Raw genomic sequence first — 15,828 nt, 5'->3', positions numbered from 1 at the left:
TTTCACCACTGCTTGACGGCGGCGCTACACATAAGGTCAAAAGTTGGGCTGGACGATATGGAGAAAATATCCCAATATTTTTGACGAAACACCTTGAAATCAACAGTTCAACAACGTCGTCGGGTTCACCACTGGTGACTTTACAAAAATATTTACACAATGACATTTTTGATGAATAATCATCAATCAAGTGGGTAGAGGCAAATTATAGAACAGCTGATATGTTCAGAAAATGACATCCCTTTACTGTAATTACTTGTAAGCCTCAAAGAAAACACTTATTCCAATATTACTGTAACGGGTTGTATATGGACCCAAATGAAACACACAGGATTCCAGGGATCGTTGGCTTTTATTACTAACTTCAAATATAGCAGGCAGAGTTAAAACAGGGTCAGCATCAGACGGCTGGTGGGTTTACCGGGAGTCAGGCAAGGCGGGTAAAACAGGGGCAGGCAGGGTCGGTAACAGGAGATCAGTCCGTGAGAGTGTGCTGGAGAGTCTGGCATAGAAAACCGAAGAACAATCTGGCAAATGTGTCTGGGAGGCAGGAGTCTATATAGGGGCTTGATTACTGATCAGAGGCAGGTGAGTGAACAGGTGAAGGGAGTTTAGACTGATGAGGAGGGAGTGACTGACAAGAAGAGTGAGGAGGGTGTAGGGTTGGGTATCGTTTGGGTTTTTTCCGATACCGGTGCTAAAACGATACTTTTAAAACGATACCGGTGCCTAAACGGTGCCTGAACCGATACTTTTTTCTTCAAATTAAACAATATATTAACTGTTTAAAGTATACTATAAATATAAATAAATACAAAACACTTGGCTTCAAACTACAGCTTCAAACTTTTTAACTATGAACAATATGTTAACTGTGAACAGTTTAAAGTATACTTAAATTTGCCTTCGCCGGTTCCCTCCGCCTCCAGCTACATGTTATTTGGAAGCAGACGGCTCCGCAGGATGAATGACAAGGGCCGGGGCGAAAAACTGGACCAACTGTGGAGGAGGAGGGCAGGCCTGACAGTACACTTCCTGCCTCGAGGAGAAAAGGTACACGTTGCTTTCTTGAAGTAGTTGTCAGTTCTGGTGCCAGTAAACGGCTGAGACGAACAGATAGCACATGATGGAGAGGGCTTTTTTTTCAAAGCTGCGGACATGCTCCGCTTGCCAAGAAACGGATGAGCGCGTCGGAACAGCCGACTTCTTTCAGGTGTTCAGCTTGCACATTGGTTAACGGAGGGTGAACAAGTGGAGTTTCAAGTGGAGTTTCACGGCTTGTGATAAAGAAAGAGTAGCATTGTCTTGAACACGGCGGTTATATTCATATGAGATTCATTTGCAGATTCCTTTAAAAAGGATGATTTAAACACCGACTATAATTGTCCCAGGACTGAATGCCACTGCTGATTTGTTGACACTGGTAATTTGTCGTTTTGGTCTGTTTTTATGTGCTTTTATGTGTGAAACTTGTATGCCGCCGTCTTGGACAGAACCCCCTTGGAAAAGATATTTTGAATCTCAATGGGGCCATTCTGGATGACTTTACGGTCAGATTTTTTGGACGATAACAAAATGCCCACCAAAAATTATCCAAGCCCAAGTTCCCATAATCATGAATGTTGAATGTTTTTCTGATTAACAGTTTAGGACTAAAATAACAAATATAAATATCAAATATTCATACCTGGGTTTTTTCTCTCCTTTCCGTCACTTCTTTCCCTCGTTTTGTTTCAGATTGTCTCTGGTTCCACTTGTCTTTCACCCTTATACCTTACTTTAAGGCAGCCATAATTGGAAAATGTTGTTTTAACTCTGCCTTGCTGTTAGCTGCATCTCCCCGTTTACGTGATTTATGCAAAGCTAAGCTAACTGGTTGCTGCCTACAGCCTTACAGAGAGTGGTGTCAATCTTCTTACTGTCAGAAAGAAAAAAGAACAAGTATATTTCCCAGTATGGCACTATTCCTTTTCATTAAAAAAGGGGTCTTAGTAATTGTGTAAAAACGTCTAAATCTCTAGAAGAGCAGGTTATAGAATCGGTTCATCTTTTTAGGAGCTACAGCCGTCCTAACAGCTTAGTTACCCCTCCTCCTAAAAACATAATTGCATTGATATAGCAGTTGTTGAAGTTGGAATCGTATTAAACAAACAATCCTGGAGGCTTGCATATTGAAGAGACACGAGATTTTTACAGTGGAGGAAAACGTGCTGGATCGCGCCCAACTGTAAGGAGTTGTATTTGAAGCTTCTTGGAATGAGCTGAGAGGTCCTGGACTGGCAACATATTGTCTATAACAGAGTAGAGTAAAGAGAAACCCACTGGGGAAGAAGAAGCACTCCCAGTCGTGGCGATACTTTCCAATGCTACTGGATGATGTGGGAACGTAGTGAAAATGTGAGCACTTTGGTGTGAAGCTTCACAGCTGAAGTTTCTTCTTTTTTTTTTGGGCACATACATGCAAAAGGCCCCATCACATGTCCTTGACGTGGAGCAAGACACATGGGGCAAATTTGCAGAGAATGGATTGTGGCGGCTGATGGCACCCTAAATTGCACGTCATTTGCAACCATTAACTTCCCCGTCTCGAGGTCCGCTTTACAAAAGATGTGGCAAATGATATTACCGCGCAAACACGCCCAAAACGTTTTGCAGCCGAGCGCAATTTTGCCTTTTTTGCATCTGATTTCCATTATCCATGAGGCAAATTATAAATGCACTTGAGGCTAAGGAATCCAGAAATAAACCTTGAGTGGACAAGCCTTTATGAATGCGCTTCAGTGACCACCAACACTCTAAAGATGGTAATAATTTCACTGTAAGTGCATGTGGCTATTTGCGTGGAGCTTTGTGAATTGAACTGTTTTTGCAATGACGTCATCTGCATAGAAATGTATGCATATCGCCTAATTCAAATATGAGTGTTGTGGCAATTTATCATGTTGTTCTTTTGCAACTGGCATTGCTTAAACCTGAACATATGCAGACGAGGCCATCCGAACTCATCCAAACCCAAATAATAAATGTTATGTCGAAGGTATTTTCATGTTTGGCTTGCTGTAGTGTCATCCTGATCTCACCACTTAACCCTCTTCCCATGAAAACAATACCAAGGCTGGGACCTTGGCGAATGCTTCGGCAGACAGAGGACGTCGTCTTGGGGGGGTGGGTTAAAAAGATTATTTTCCACTAACAATGAGCACCAAGACAATAATTGCTTGGCAAAGGTGCATTCTACGCTTTGCAGGTGCTTTGAGAGTTAGTTTCCTTTTGACTTATTTGCACAGGTTTAGCGCAAAAGCTGCGCAATCCTTTTGTGAACTCACCCCACGTACTTTATAGTGGTAAAGCCTCTTTTTGTTGTCGTTTTGTGTCTCAATTGTTTGTCCCATCTTAATGTGGTTGTGTCTTGTAAGTTGTTTTGGTCTTTTTGTGGATGATTTTTGTCTGTAGTTGCTTTGCCCCTTTTTGTAGACATATTGCTTCTCTTTGTAGTTGTTTAGCGTCTCTTTGAGGTCATTTTTGTCTCTTAGGGGGTCTTTGTGAATCTCTTTGTGTTGCAGCTATTTTGCATCTCTTTGTAGTTGTTTTGGTGTCTGCAGTATTTTTGTGACCATTTGTCATCATGTAATATTTCTTTTTGGTCGTTTTGAGTCTCTTCTACTGTTGCTTCTTGTCTCTTTGAGTGACATTTTGTAAGGGAAAGCCAGTTCCCTTAGGCCCGTTCTGTAATGCGTCCATGTAACACTGGCTAGTATGGCAGAGACATGATTCACAGGAGACAGTCGCTAATGTTGTCCACTAAAGGTATGTTTTGTAGCATAGACATACTCCAAAAATATCTCCTCCCAGACTGATGATAACGTTTTTCTGTTTTTCCCATGGTGCTGCTGGCATAGCAAATTCACATCAAAGACAAAGTGACAAGCAAGTTACAACAGCAGAGAGAGTTAAGGAAGGAGACAGAGTGAGATATAAAGCCGTACACGTAAGATGAGGTAATGCTAAATCTCTGTCTCACTGCTGACAGACAAAAGCAACAGTAATACGAGGTGAATATGCATAGCAGATGTTCCCCACGCAGGACTAGATTTATTGGACTAGCAAACACTGGGGTGGCAATGTGCCATCTGTCACATGGCAGCAGCAGATAAATTAAAAGTAGCAGCTGTGAGTACACTGTGGAGGTAAGGGCAAGTTATAGCATCTCGCTCGGAGGAGGAAGAGATGCGTGTCAGGGAGGTTATTCCCCTCGGGAAGTCGGATGAGGAGAAGGAAATGAGAGAGGGGAAGAAAGCAGGACTGTGGAGAAAGAGGGAGCGAGGCAGACAGGCGTGTTCTCTCCAAGTTATCGCCTGTTTTTCGTAAATCTTTCTCTCTTTTTTGTAAATCTCAATTCCTTATTTCGCCTACATTCTTGTTATGTTGTTTTATACAAAATGTTTTTTTCTTGATTCCACAACAGCCTGTGGCTCTTGTAAGAACAACATTAAGAATGAATAACTTCATTATGACGTGAGCGTCAAAGTGTTGTAGTCCAGGGGCTAAACTTTTTTCTCCAGAGAGCAGCTGAGATGATGGTGCACACGCTAAACAGAAATAAGGAACTCTGGATGCGATTACAGCCTCTGTAAATATAATGCACCAGTAACTTTTAATCAGGGAATATTGTGAAATGTTTGAATCAGGGCAAAATAAAAAGGTCTGTCCATTTTGTAATTTTGTGAACATTTTGAGTAGTATGTTTCCCCTTATGTTTAAACCAAATTTCCGTAACATCGGTTGCAGGTGTGCATTTTAGTGTTTGTTTACGACCATATTATAAAAAGCACAACTTAGAGATGTTCCGATATAAGTTTCTTCCCCCCTGATACTAATTCCGATACCCAAACTTGCATATCGGCAGATACCAAACACTCGCCCAATACTAGTGTGTTAAAAACAGAAAGGACTTCAATTTATGCTTAACAGCTGTATACAACTAACCTGATATGGATGAGATATGATTGCAGTACGGCCTAGCTCAGGTTAAACCCTTTGTAAAACATGAACTAATTATCAATTAAAGACTTTCACACTGTACATGTCACTGTTTTACTCATGGTATTTTCTAGTTAAAAATACTGCCAAATTGCTGACATCTTGCTAGCTCTGGCTAACTTTAAACTTTGAGATGAGAAAGAAGAAAGATGGCATTACATTGACATTTAGTTATAATGATATTTTGGAATTATTTTCTTGGGCTGACAACGGGCGAGCCGTCTCGCTTCTTTCTCATCTCTGTTGAGTACCAATGTCAGGACAGGATATATGGATTGGGTAACGAGTAACACGTGATATTCCTGTGTAGCATAAATTAGCTGATGCTAATACTGGGATCAGTACTGGAACATCTCCAGCGTATATGTACATATGGTCTGGTGTAAAAAGGTATGTATTCCCTTTATACAAAGACATTATGAAAAGTGACAATTGACATATTGCTTAACGCATACCCTCTTTAAAACAGATTCTCCAGTCATATGAATCTTGGGGAAACGGGACAAGATTTTGCAGTACGAGTGGTATTGACTTATCACGTCGACTGGCCTTTGGTTGAATGAAGGTAAAGAGTGAGGAGAGCAAATGAGGCGGAATGCATTGGCCAAAATACCAAATCTTGGATCGTCGGATGAAGATTTAGATTGCTTTAAAACTAGCTTGTAAACTGGCTACTTGTGTAACATTCCGGTCGTAGATGTTGTCTCTAGACTCCAGTCTCGCATCTAAAGTTTCTAATTGTACTGTAAATAATTCCGCACACTGAAAAGGAAGTTGTATATCAGCTGGGTATACCTGAACCCCAGAATTATAGCCCCTTGGAACCCAATGGCTATTAGTCTAAAGATGGATTCTTTAGACCAGGGGTGCCCAATACGTCGATCGCGATGGACCAGTCAATCGCGGCGGTAGTGTGGGTAGATCGCATGCCATTCAAAAAAAATTAGATGTCCGCATGGCATTTGCCACTTGATGTTCTAACACACGGTTCACCACGTATGCGCGCTCAACCGCAAAACTCCGGCGAGCTAATTAGTTAGCCTTCCAATTTATTTCTACTAAAGGAGCTAAAGCTGTAGCGCCATGATTTAGGAAACTTCCAAAACCTGGCGTCAGAACTGGAGACGCAACGGAAGGCGTGTGCGTAACGTGACAGTGCGCGCTACACAGAGCAGATTGACAAGTGTCTGTCAGAGTTTGACAAACGCTTTCGAGACTTTGCTTTACTCGAGCCAGTTGCTACACTTATGTGCTGCACATTTCGGGAAGATATTGAGGTTGATTCACTCGCATCAAACATTGCAACGCTGTTTCACCTGAACTCGTCTGGAGTGGAGGATGAGATGTTGACACTGCAAGCTGACATTCAGCTGAAGTCCAGGGCTCATGGACAGTTTCCTCACAGAGGAAAAATCCCCAAACATGAGGACATGTGAAACCTTCTTGACTGCATTATTCGGCTCTACTCATTTATGTGAGTCAGCCTTTTCCCACATGAAGAACATTAAGTCAAAACACCGTTCCACCATGACTGATGATCATTTGAAGTCTGCTTGAGGCGGATACCAGCAGCTACTGTCCGGACTATGCAACTCTGGCCAATCCCATTCAGTGCAAATCATCAGAGTAAGGCAATGACCAACAATGTACAGAATTGTATTGTGCCATAAGGGTTCATGCAGTTATGCAAGGTACGCCAACATATATTGTAAATATAAAGTATACTCGGTATATATATATATTTTTAATGTAGGTAGATCGTTTTAACTTGGTCATTTTAAAAGTAGCTCGCAAGCCGAAAAAGTGTGGGCACCCCTGCTTTAGACCAATAGCCGTCTTGGGGTCCAAGATTGCTTAACGCCTAAATAGCTTACAAGACCGAGAAAGCTAAACTACGGGGGGGGGGGGGGGGGGGTTAGGGTTAGACTTTTGCAGTTTTACAAAACGTATCAGTGCCTACTGTTGGATGAACATACAATGATAATACAATTTCTAAATGACTTCAAACATTCCTTTTAAATTCTCTGGTGCAATTTCTTATTTATCATTGTCACAATATATAATTAATACCAATTCATCGGCAAAAGCTAATATAAGCTACCTGGCTGGTGTTGCCGAAAGATCTCCTTTAAAACCTAAATCATGAGCTTACTATCATTACTATTCATACCACACCCAGTGCTTCAGTTACCACCCAGCACTGTCTCCCACCCACCATCATATTTCACAGGGAAACACTTAAGAGTATTCTTTAGAGTTGTTTCTGCCATTTCACACAGCCACATAAAACTAAGGTTACACACACACACACACACACACACACACACACACACGCACACGCACACACTGCAGGTTTAGAGTCACACCTGTTTCAAACCACAAATTGCCCCCCCGTAACCATCATTGGTCTCTTTGTTGTAGAGCCACCCCTTTACACAAGCCACAGCATGCCATGGCTTCTGGAGAAACACCTGGCATTGGCTTGCTTAATGCGTTGTCTACAACCAATGACGACTATCTGTAAAAAATAACAATGAGCGTACAGTATTCAATGAGTCCAGATTTTGTAAAAAAAAAAGAAAGAAACTGCAGATAAAGTGCTCCTGCTGTTGTGGAACTATATCACTTGATGGATCATACTGGTCGTTTTTAATTTTACCAATAGACTACTTTCCATTAGTACTCTCAATTATCCACAGCATGATTTTTAGATTTATTTCCTTTCCTTTAGGCAGCCACTGATTTACATTAATTTCGTCACAGCATGAAAATCAACTTGCAGAGACTTGAGACTTGCTCGAGTGAAGTCGTTTATCACAGTTAATTGTAAAAACACCAATATCAGTGAACAGGGACTAATTTGGACTAATTAGTCTTCAGAGTCAACATCTGTTTCATACCAAAGGAAAACACATTCACAAAATAATTTTGCTTATTGTTTTTCTTTTCGGTTTTCCACCAACATAGCTTCCAAAACAACTTGCATTAATTAGCTGTCTTTGAAATCTTGGATTTTGGACAGTTTTCAAAACAGTCAGTAATTAATGTTATATTTCAACTTGAAAGCAGCCCTAAACTGATTTTGTAATTGTTGCCCTCCAGCAACGGCCCCATAATGTCGAAAGTTGAATCTTATACAAAGGTATAGCATAATAAGACAAATATGGAACTCACTTCAGTATAACACAGCCAGAGCCAGAGGGCGGCGCCGTCCAGAAGACCTGTATCCTGGTGCGTCTGCGAGGTGTGCTCTCCGTCACTGCAGGGGCACAGTTGGTCATGAACTGTGTGTCCTCTTCATCAATGTTCTAGAAACAGAAGAGGGAAAGATTTAGTCCAAACATATTCAAAAGCAATGTGATTGCTTTTGAAAATGTTGTCATGATCTGTCAAGGCTCATTATGAATTGCTTGAGTCAGAGGTTATTTCTGGTAGTAAGTAAAACAGATAACTGATAATTCTCTTCGTCACTCATACATGAACTTCAAACCTTCCAATACGTCACCAGATCATTGGTCAGATGCAATGCGTTTAGAAACAGGACTAACTATCCTCCAAATTTATTTTCAATCACTATGTAATTGCAACTTGTTCAAAAGTTAGAAGGCAATTTAAATACTCCCAAAAGTTTTATGTTTGGTGAGGTACAGATCTGGAAAGGTACCGATCAGGATCGGCAATTTCAGTCGGTCGGTCAAGCTCTGTGGTCCAGCATGACAAATCTCCCCAAATGACTGCCATGACATTTTGTACAGACAATCATGATCCCCAGAGGATGAATCTTACTGATTTCTTTGACAGCTTTGTCTCATGCCACCATGAGGTTGGCATTTTAGTATTTTTGTGAAATCTTGCAACAACTATTGGATGGATTGCTATGGAATTTGGTAGAGATATCCATTGTGCCAAGAGGATACTTGGTAACTTGGGGGATGCCTGACTGTGGCAGCATCATCATCATATCACCGATTCAATGAGTAAAACTATTACTTTGATTTATCGTTCAGTCTTTGCAATGACCATTGCAGCCTCTCAGAAATGCTTGCGCGACTGATGACTTGTTTAGACCTAAACCCTTGAAAAAAACATTTCAACTTGCATGATGCAGTTTGGTTTAAGAAAAACCAGGGTGTACAGTATGGCATATCCCAACTTCTATCCACCTTTCAAATACAAATTTCTGCTCATCGCACGTTTACCAATCCATGTTGTATTTAAAATGAGTGACCATTGGACCATATAATCCTGTAGGTTTATCAAAAGGAATACGGGAAATATTGGGAAAAGCTTATTTTCCCACCAATGGCCGCATGAGAAAACAGGTTGCCAGCTAAATGAAAGCATAATAGAAGCAACATGGCTTTTTTGGAAACTCCTAGCTGGTGCTTGTTTTGCAGGGGCTGAGTTTTAAGATGTTATCAGGGGAGAACTGATTCACTTTGTGTCCTCGTAAATGTGTCGTTGGTGCACCAAGTGAGTAGTGTGTCATCTTCATCTGCGATCAGAGAGCAAGACATGTGAAATGTTTAATGTACTAAGCTATGGTGAAGCAAAGAAGAGTTAACTGTACCAGTCCAGTTTAAATGGTATCAGTTTGGGGGAGCGAGTCAATAAAAAAAACTCTTAAGTCAACATCAATGCTCATTTGTTAACTGATGCCAACACTTCATATATTATCACATTGTTATCATGATTTATTCTTAAACTATCTATAGATATTAAGACAACATCAGTAGTCATCATGGACACATTACTTTAACAGGCCTACCGGACAAAGGCCTAGGGACTCAAAGTGTCAGGGGTCCCCCTTGCCTTCACCTACAAAATGTCATGCAAAGAGACGTGTTCCAACCAGGAAGAGACTCAAAATGATCACAAAGAAACCTAAAACCACATAAGAGACACAATAAGACTATAAAGAGACCAAACCAACTATGAAGAGATGCAAAACAGCTGCAAAGACACAAAGAGACCACAAAGAGACCTATAAGGACTATTAAGACAAGAGTCTTAAACAACTACAGAGATACAAAACGACAACAAAAAGAGGTGAAACATCTATAAAGTATGTTTATCTTGCATATCTGTACCCATGGGCCCATTGTCTCATAGTAGCAGTAATAAAACAAAGCTTTAACTCTGCTTTGATAACCTTGACAGTTATTCTTTTTTCGTCACTGAATCACACAAGTTACACCAGCTCGAGCCAAAAGCAAAGTTATGTGAAAGAACAATTCTCTCAATTCATTAAACGAGGCTTTGGATAATAACAGTCTTGTGAATTCAAGACATGTCTAGTAGAATCCCTTCGGTACTTGGACCTTGTCAGACATTTTAAAGACTAAACACACACAGAGACAGATACGCAACATGCACACATGGCCTATGACCTTGTAGTCAGTGTTCCCCAGCTGCCTCAGCTCAACAATAACAATGACCTAAGAACACGTCCCAAACTCCTGATAGGACATTAAGAGGGAGACAAAAGTCACCATCAGCTCTTTCTGTCTTTCTTTCACAAACTATCCTTTTCTATTCCACGCAGAAGTAAATAGAAATGAACCCGGACCTGGAAAAACCCATGCATACAGGGCACACAAACACATACACGTATGTCTGTGTATTTCTGTATTGACTTCCTCAGGCCTTCTTATACACAGTTTGGTTTACTTGGTGTCACCAACACTGAAGTTTTGTCAGTCAAAAGCAGACACAAACAACTGGCTAAATGGCATAAGAGACCGATAGCGGGAGAGAGAGACATTAAAGAGATAAGGGAAGAGAAAGTGGGAAAAATAAAGCAAAAGGAAGCCATAGGATTATAGAATAGACGGAGAAAGTTGTGAGAGGAAAGTGGAGATTGATTTGGGCTACAACATAGCCCAAATAGTTTCAATAGTTTGAAACAGAAACGGCACAAGCATAATACTTAAATAAAGAGCAGCTGTCTAGACATAAGACAAATACATTTTGTTCTGTGTAATGACGCTGTTGGCTCAAATGTATGTACACAATTAACATCTAGAGCAACAGAACAAAAATGACGGCATGCATGAGTAAGACAATTGTTTATCACTGTGCTTGCTTAAACTGGAAATTGTCTAGTGGACAGCATCGCAGTAATACAATTTATTACATTCAAGTTCTAAATCAAGACCGGAGTCATTACACTCCAGTCCCAAGTAATGTTCAAAGTTAAGACAGACAAGAAAATTACAAATTCAAGACCGATATGTTTGAACGTAAGATAGTCAAGTCCCAGATTTCAAGAGAGTCAAGTCCTAAATTAGGCCCCGAGCCGGCACAATCAAATAACAAGTCATGTTAAATTCAATTCAGTCAAGATAGACAAGTATATATTAAACACGGCAGAGTCAACAGGTCTACAGGTAAGTCCAAAGTGAAGTTCGAAGGCTGAATCATTGGTTTTAAAGTTCAGCCCTGAGGCGTATCCAAGTCAAAGTTAAGACAATCAAATCCCCAGTCAAGACAGAAATGTAAGTCCCAAGTCCTAGACTTTGGATTCTGAGTTGTGGACTCTTTTTTTTTTTCATTCAAATTTGACATGTTTTCAAAATGGTAACCTCCTGCTTGAGAGCAGTAGCTTTGCCTGCTCTGCCTTCGAGTATGCTATTAATCAAGACTACTCCACTTTAGGCTAACGGCAAGATCAAGTCTTTAAAGTCAGACTCAGGCCTAAAGACTGGAAGTCAGGAGTCAGTGATGTTAAAGGCAAAACTGCATTGACAGTCTTTTTTTACTTTCTGAAGTTGATGATATATATATTATATATTGGTATTGCTGTCAATACTTTTATTCAAACAGAGAATCTAGAGACAGCTTTCAGCCTTATTGTTCGATCACTGGTAACAGAGAATACGTGAGTGATGGCAGGACAGACAGAAAGAGAGACGGACAAAGAGAGCACAAGAGGGAGTGTGGGAAGACTGGCAAAGGAGCGTTTGTTTTCACTGCAGAGGCTGGCATGTCTGTGTGTGTCCACGGTTTGTCTACCTCAATCTCTCTGTGTCTCTCCCTCTCTCTCTCAGTCTCTCGCTCTCTGTTGAGACGGTAAACACAGATGCTTCAGAGTGCCTGCGCAAGCAAACGCAGAGCCCTGTTCAAACACACACACACACACACACACACACACATCTCACACACACAAAGACAGAGAGCGGGAGACAGACAATGCAAGCCAAAGAACCCTGGAGAAAACTGACAATAAGAGTGATGTAAGGGTGTGTGTTTGTCGGTCGGTGTGTGCGCACACATTGCAGGTTTGTAATTAAATGCACAGCAGTTACAAAGGAGTGAATACAGTTAAAACCTTTGGGACCTTGGTGCAGAGATGAAACTTTTCGGAGGAAAAAAAACACAGGCAGGCAGACATAGATTGGAATTTCACGTCGACACTTGAAGATGAGCTTATTTCAGAAAAGTAACAAAGTTCTTTTGCTCGATGAAGACCTCGAAGGCGCCCGACATTTCGCCTCGAGCTTTCCATCAATCAAAGCTGTACTATGACTGCAGGACGCCGCTGAGACCTCGGGGCTATCACAAATATTGCATCATATTACATTTTGTGTCTGAGCCACCCGACCAAGGCAGCGGTGTCACATATCCAAACATCTCCTCTGTGAAAAACTGACTGTGCGTGTGTGCGAATAGTTCATTTCCAAGCAAATGGAAGCCATTCTTTGGCTTTTGGCATTCAATTACACAAAACAACATAGGAGGAGAGGGAGCGCATTGTTTATAGAGTCTGATTAACATAAAAATTACCCCAAAGCTCTTTAAAATCCCCTTTTTTGTACAGCTATATACACATTTTAGTCCTACAATGCTTTGTAGAGGTCAGTTTAACAGCAATTTCAAAGGTTTTTATGAGCTGTAATGCTGCATATCAAACTCAGGAGTGTTTGTGTCTCGTTTGTGTTCACGCAGACTATAGACATGAATGGACTCTCTATGCCACATAAATGATTTCTGTCCCGCCTTTCTTTCAGTCTCTCGTTATTTTCTCATCTCTTTTTTCTTGTGCAAAAGCTCTGACGTTATCGGGGCTTTGGTGTGAAAAGCTCTGACAAAAACAAGACTGACTAACCTTGACTAAAGAGCAGACTCACTCAGCAGACTAAATGACACGCAAAGGTAAAAGTCTGTCTATGAAATTGGGCTTGATCTGACAAACAACATTTTTACCAAATCAGAAAGAAAGATGGTTTAAGTTATTCATTTACTCATTCATAAACTGTGGGGTCGTTATCATTCTGGACAAGGACACTCAGCCATTGTGTATGTGTGTGCATGTGCGTATGAATAGGGTTAACTGTGTGTGTGTGTGTGCCTACCCGTGTCCGTTTTCCAGCCTTTGCCCGCTCAGTTTGTTTAGCCTATTGTCAATGAGAAACAGCATGAATAACCTAGACGGGCTCCTGCTCAGACCAAGGCTGAGTCACTGAGCTGTTGAGACTACAACAGTCATCCTCAAAATGAAGTGGTGACATTTTCTATGACGTTTCCATTTTTGTTACAAATTGGCATGTTTTTTTTCACAGGCGGCAACCTCCGTTTCTGTCAAGAGAAGCCAATGCAGAAGTGTCTTAAAACTTGCATTCACTCTACTGACCAGCAGGGGGCGACTCCTCCAGTTGCAAAAAGAAGTCTGATTGGGTTAGGGCAGGGATTCCCAAAGTGGGGTGCGCGCACCCCTGGGGGTGCGCGAGCAGCCTCTAGGGGGTGCGCGAGAGGAAAAGTGTAATGGCGGTCTGATGGTGTAATAATATTAAATATAAAAGAAAAATGTAATTTTAATTTAAAAACTGTCAGGTGGGACATCTGAAGAGGGACAGAGAGAGAGAGAGGAATCGGAGGCGAGGGGAACGGAGAGGTGCTTTGGGGGGAGACCGGGAGAAGAAATCGAGCCAGAGTCAGAGGAAGATGAGACGGAGGAGACCGAAAAGGAGGAAGGGATAGCACAGACAAATCGGGAGCACATCGGCCCATCGCGGAGTCAAGGTGAAAAAAGAGGAAACGAGAGTGAGCATCAGACTGGGAAAAAAAGAGGAAATATGATGAAAAGTATCTGTGTCTGGGCTTCACTTGGATTGGCAACGCAGATTGCCCAAAGCCACAGTGCGTGGTGTGCAGTGAGGTTCTGGCGAACAGTCTGAAGCTCTTATTTACGTCGCCACCTGAACACCAAGCATGCCAGTGCAAGTCAAAAGCCCCTTACATTGTTTATATCGAAATTGGAGGAGTTACAAAACAGCCAAAAACAACTGGAGTCTCATTCATGTGTTGGGTCTATAAATGACGCACTACGGGCTTCATATCTGGGTACAGAATAGCGAGAAAGGGGCTACCGCACACAATCGCCGAAGACGTGAGCTTGCCAGCTGCCAGAGAGATGGTGGAATGTATGATTGGGGATAAAGAAGCAAAAAAGTTGGACATGATCCCGGTGTCCAACAACACTGTGTCGCCGCATCGATGCTTTGTCCGAAGACATCCTGGCTTCATTAGTCGCTCATTAATTGTAAATGAAATGTGATAATCTGCCTCTGAGCCTGTGCGTGTGTGCTCGCATCCGTATTGCTCTTTAAAAGTGACGCCTTGTGTCACTGAAAGATATTGAAACTTTGTTGCAGTGTTTCAGGGCGTTTTCACACCTTCAGTTTGTTTGCTTTGTTCCGATTCAGGGATTAATATGATACAATGTTGCAGTTGCTCCTTTGTTCGGTTTGTGTTCACACTGCAACATTTAACAGCGGACTAAATCTTGTAAACAAATGCCACGCGCGAGCAAACTGTTCTCTCATTGGTCCGATTCTTATGCGGCTATGAAGGCTTAAAAGGCTCTGTTGCTTCTTTTTTTTTTTTTTTTATTAAGGGGGGGGGGGGGTGCGCGAACCCGGTCGGGATGTAGAAGGGGGTGCGCAGCCTAAAAAGTTTGGGAACCGCTGGGCTAGGGTATTTCAAGATGGCGCCGACCTTAAGCCTTTAAAAACGGCAGTCCACAAACCAATGGGTCACGATGACCACGTCCACTTCTTATATACGCTCTAGGTTTGTGCACTGCCCAGTAAAGCGGGGCTGTGCAGCAGGTGTTTAAAACCACCCAGAACACAATTGGCACTCATCATCAGAGCATCAGTGATATTGGTGAGGTGAGGTGCCCGCGCAGAGGCTAACGGATAATAGGGACAATACCCACCCAAGTCACAGCCTGTTCATCTAACTTCCGTCTGGCGTGAGATACAGAAGTATCAGCTGTCGTACCACCAGACAGCAGGTTCTCCCTCTCTTTTTTCTGGTGTTGCATAAAGGGACTACAACTTCCATTTTGTTGTGCAACCCTGTATTGCAGAATGGCCCTTAAACCTTAAAATAGGCTTGACCTATTGTTCCTGCGGTGCATATTGTACTATAATTTCTAGGGGTGTAACGGTTCACAAAATTCACGGTTGGGTACGATACAGTGGAGCCACGGTTCGGTACGTTTCGGTACAGTAGAAAACTATAAATGCCAGAGAACTGTACTTGATTTTAAAATATATTTATTCATTACAACTAACATCATGAAGTTATTCTTTGACTTTGAACAATGATGGAACTATACCTGAGTGACCCATCTTCTGGGGTGTCTTCTTAGCAACACATAAGCATAAAAAACAAAAACTGCTCCTTAATGTTATGTAGTATTGTTACTTACATCTTCTCCATCATCATTTTAGTATGAACAATGATGGAACTAAACCTGAGTGAACGTGGCTCTTCATCAAT

The 15,828-nt window shown here is 41.7% G+C and overlaps 1 protein-coding gene across 1 annotated transcript in view; it reads right to left on the bottom strand.

The window, feature by feature from the left end:
• Nucleotides 1-15,828, bottom strand: part of LOC306778208 (spondin-1-like) — a gene marked incomplete at its 3' end in the record, with an annotated part of 79,856 nt that overhangs the window by 55,153 nt on the left and 8,875 nt on the right. Inside the window, exon 3 of the mRNA XM_079269644.1 lies at nucleotides 8,215-8,348. Within this exon, the coding sequence (XP_079125770.1) occupies nucleotides 8,215-8,348 (134 nt within the window). The remainder of the gene's footprint in view (nucleotides 1-8,214; nucleotides 8,349-15,828) is intronic.

This window comes from Melanostigma gelatinosum (genome assembly GCF_949748355.1).
Source record: "Melanostigma gelatinosum genome assembly, chromosome: 1".
Lineage (NCBI taxonomy): Eukaryota > Metazoa > Chordata > Actinopteri > Perciformes > Zoarcidae > Melanostigma > Melanostigma gelatinosum.
The sequence above is the reverse complement of the archived record's forward strand: the minus strand, read 5'-3'. Positions and strand labels throughout refer to the sequence as shown.